Here is a 2,801-nt window from a genome sequence, read left to right as displayed (position 1 = left end):
TCCATTAGATACAATGTTAATTGGAAGAGCAATAGCACTGTCCATTTTGGCTCTTGGCTTCTCATTGTAATGACCATATTGTTTGCTAGAACAAAAACAGGGATCATGGGTCCACAACAAGCCCATGTTTTAATTTCCAAAATTTCCTCTAAAAAGGTCCATTTCATCTACTAAAATAATCCAGTGTGCTCAAATATAACTCATCCACTATTTAAAAACTCCTAAAAGCTCATTATTGTGTTTCTTTTGGTGAAAAACAAAGCAAAAGTTTTCACCTGTGACAATGGAATAGCATTTATCCCTGGGGCAAATACAATGACTTTTTCTTGATAGGACCTGTTTTGTATTCTAACTACTAGTTTACTAGGGTAAACTGTAAGCTCTATTTACTTAAGAAACATGTGTTATCACCTTCGATTTCCCAACATCTAGGACACAGCTGATAAATAACAGGTCCTTAAATGATTGAAATAAACAATGATGAACAGATTAATAATTATTTTAGTGTCTTTCTATTACATTTCCCATATTCTTTTATTTTCCAGCTGCTACCAGATTTGCATTTTCCAAATGATTTTGACAAACATAACCACAAGGAATGGATTCCTACTCTTGGGGTTTTCTGATGATCGCAAACTGCAGATCTTGTATGCTTTGCTCTTCTTGGTGTTATACCTAGTGGCTTTGACAGGAAACTTCATCATTATCACCATCACAACACTGGACCAGCACCTCCAATCTCCAATGTATTACTTCTTGAAGCAACTTTCCCTTCTGGACCTCTCCTTCATTTCTGTCACAGTCCCCCAGGCCATTGACAATTCACTGATGGATGATAACTATGTTTCATATGGCCAGTGCATACTGCAGGTTTTCTTCTTCACATCTTTGGCCTGGACTGAGGTAGCTATTCTTACAGTCATGTCTTATGACCGTTATACAGCCATTTGCTTCCCACTGCACTATGAGGTCATCATGGATCCCAGAAATTGTCAGTGGGCTATGATAGCTGTGTGGGTGAGTGGAGGCATCTCAGGAATCTTATACACAGCAGCCACATTTTCTATCACATTCTGTAGGGTGAAAATAATCCATCAATTTTTCTGTGATGTCCCCCAATTACTGAAGCTCTCCTGTTCCAATGATTACCTAGGAGTGATTGGAGTAGCTACTTTCATGTCTGTGGTAGCTTTAGCCTGCTTTGTCTCCATTGCATTCTCCTATGCTCACATATTCTCCACAGTTCTAAGAATACTCTCTGCTGAAGGCCGCTCTAAGGTATTCTCCACCTGCCTGCCTCACCTCTTTGTTGTCTCATTTTTTCTCTCTACAGGCATCTGTGCATATCTAAAACCAACTTCGGATTCTCCATCTGCGTTTGACTTTATGGTATCTATCTTTTACACAGTGATACCCCCAACACTCAACCCTATTATCTATAGTCTGAGGAATGAGGCCATGAAGGGTGCGCTAAGAAACTTACTTTTGGACAGAGAATTCTCTGGGAAAAATACACTTTTGTCCTGTTGTTAGTGGTTCTTCAATATTATATGCAAGGAATTTTTTTGGTAATTGGATCCATCAATTTGTAAAGTTAATGAAGAAATAGCATTACTTTCTATAGATAAACTATGTAAAATAATCATCATCATTGAAGAAACTTTTCTCCTAATTTATTGAACATTGTATTCATTGAAATAATTTTTTTGTTTTTTTTTAATTAAGAAAAATTGTAAACACATATGACCTTGTAATATAGGTCCACTACTTCTTTTTTCATCCCAGTACATATACACACAAACACATACTTACACAGACACACTAACAATCATAGCATGTTTTAAACACTTTTGTATAAATGATATTACAACAATAATAGTAAAAAGTGTTAATATTTACCCACAGTTTCACCCACCAAACAAGTCAACTATTTTCATTTTAATCTATTTAAGTTTAAATATTCATGTTAATTTTTATCTTAATATATACCAATTTTGCATATTGGTTTAAATTTATAGGCCATTACTATGTTTAGCCACATAGTTTTACTATGTTAATTTTCTTTAATGCAACATAATCAATTAAACTCATCTGAAAATACAAGTAATCATTTATCTTTTTCACATTTAATAGTTATTTTCAATTTTTCATTCTTATAAGTAATGCTGAAAGTTGAAGTTTTCATAATTTGAAAGTATTGGTTGTGGAGTCAAAGTGTACAAATTGTTCAGTGTTCTTGAGACCATACTTCTTTCCAAAAATATTAGATATGTTATGTTACAATTAGCAATATATGGCCAAGTCATTTCTACTCTATGTCTTACATGATTTTGTTAATTCATGCAGAAAATATTCAGAGAGAACTATTAGCTGTTTGAAGTCATATCAGGTGCCTGCAACACAAAAATACAGATACAGCATTTTAATTGTGGGGTCTTTTTAAAATAATAACAATATTTTACCTTTTGTAATTATTTTCAAATGTGTGATATCTCAAGAAATTAAATATATTCACAATACTTATTTTCCATATTATTCATTTTGCTTTACACATTTCCTATTTTATGAAAAGTTTTATAAGTATTACAATTCTGTTTTATGATGGCAAAATCATTTTCTCAGGTCCTTCTTCTTTCAAATTCTCAGGCCATTTTATAAATGCAAACCTTATATTAAGTAAGCTGAATATGAGCTTTTAATGTTGTGGAAACAAAGCTTAACCAGTCCAGGTAATCAAGACATAATCATAAATGATGCATAATTAGATATTTTACCTCCTCTGTTCTCAGGCCATTCAAACT

The 2,801-nt window shown here is 33.3% G+C and overlaps 1 protein-coding gene across 1 annotated transcript; it reads left to right on the top strand.

Annotated features, from left to right (window-relative positions):
* The first annotated feature begins 570 nt into the window (after positions 1-570).
* LOC107134281 (olfactory receptor 14J1-like) lies at positions 571-1,533 on the top strand. Its single transcript, XM_015476396.2, has one exon. It carries the CDS (start codon positions 571-573, stop codon positions 1,531-1,533), a length of 963 nt encoding a protein of 320 aa, XP_015331882.1.
* The last annotated feature ends 1,268 nt before the right edge of the window (positions 1,534-2,801 follow it).

This window comes from Marmota marmota, unplaced genomic scaffold (assembly GCF_001458135.2).
Source record: "Marmota marmota marmota unplaced genomic scaffold, marMar, whole genome shotgun sequence".
Classification (NCBI taxonomy): domain Eukaryota; kingdom Metazoa; phylum Chordata; class Mammalia; order Rodentia; family Sciuridae; genus Marmota; species Marmota marmota.
This window is presented reverse-complemented; position numbering and strand designations above follow the sequence as displayed.

Bases quoted from the DNA above. Each gene is read 5' to 3' on its own strand.
- LOC107134281 (XM_015476396.2), top strand. From the start codon at position 571: ATGATTTTGACAAACATAACCACAAGGAATGGATTCCTACTCTTGGGG.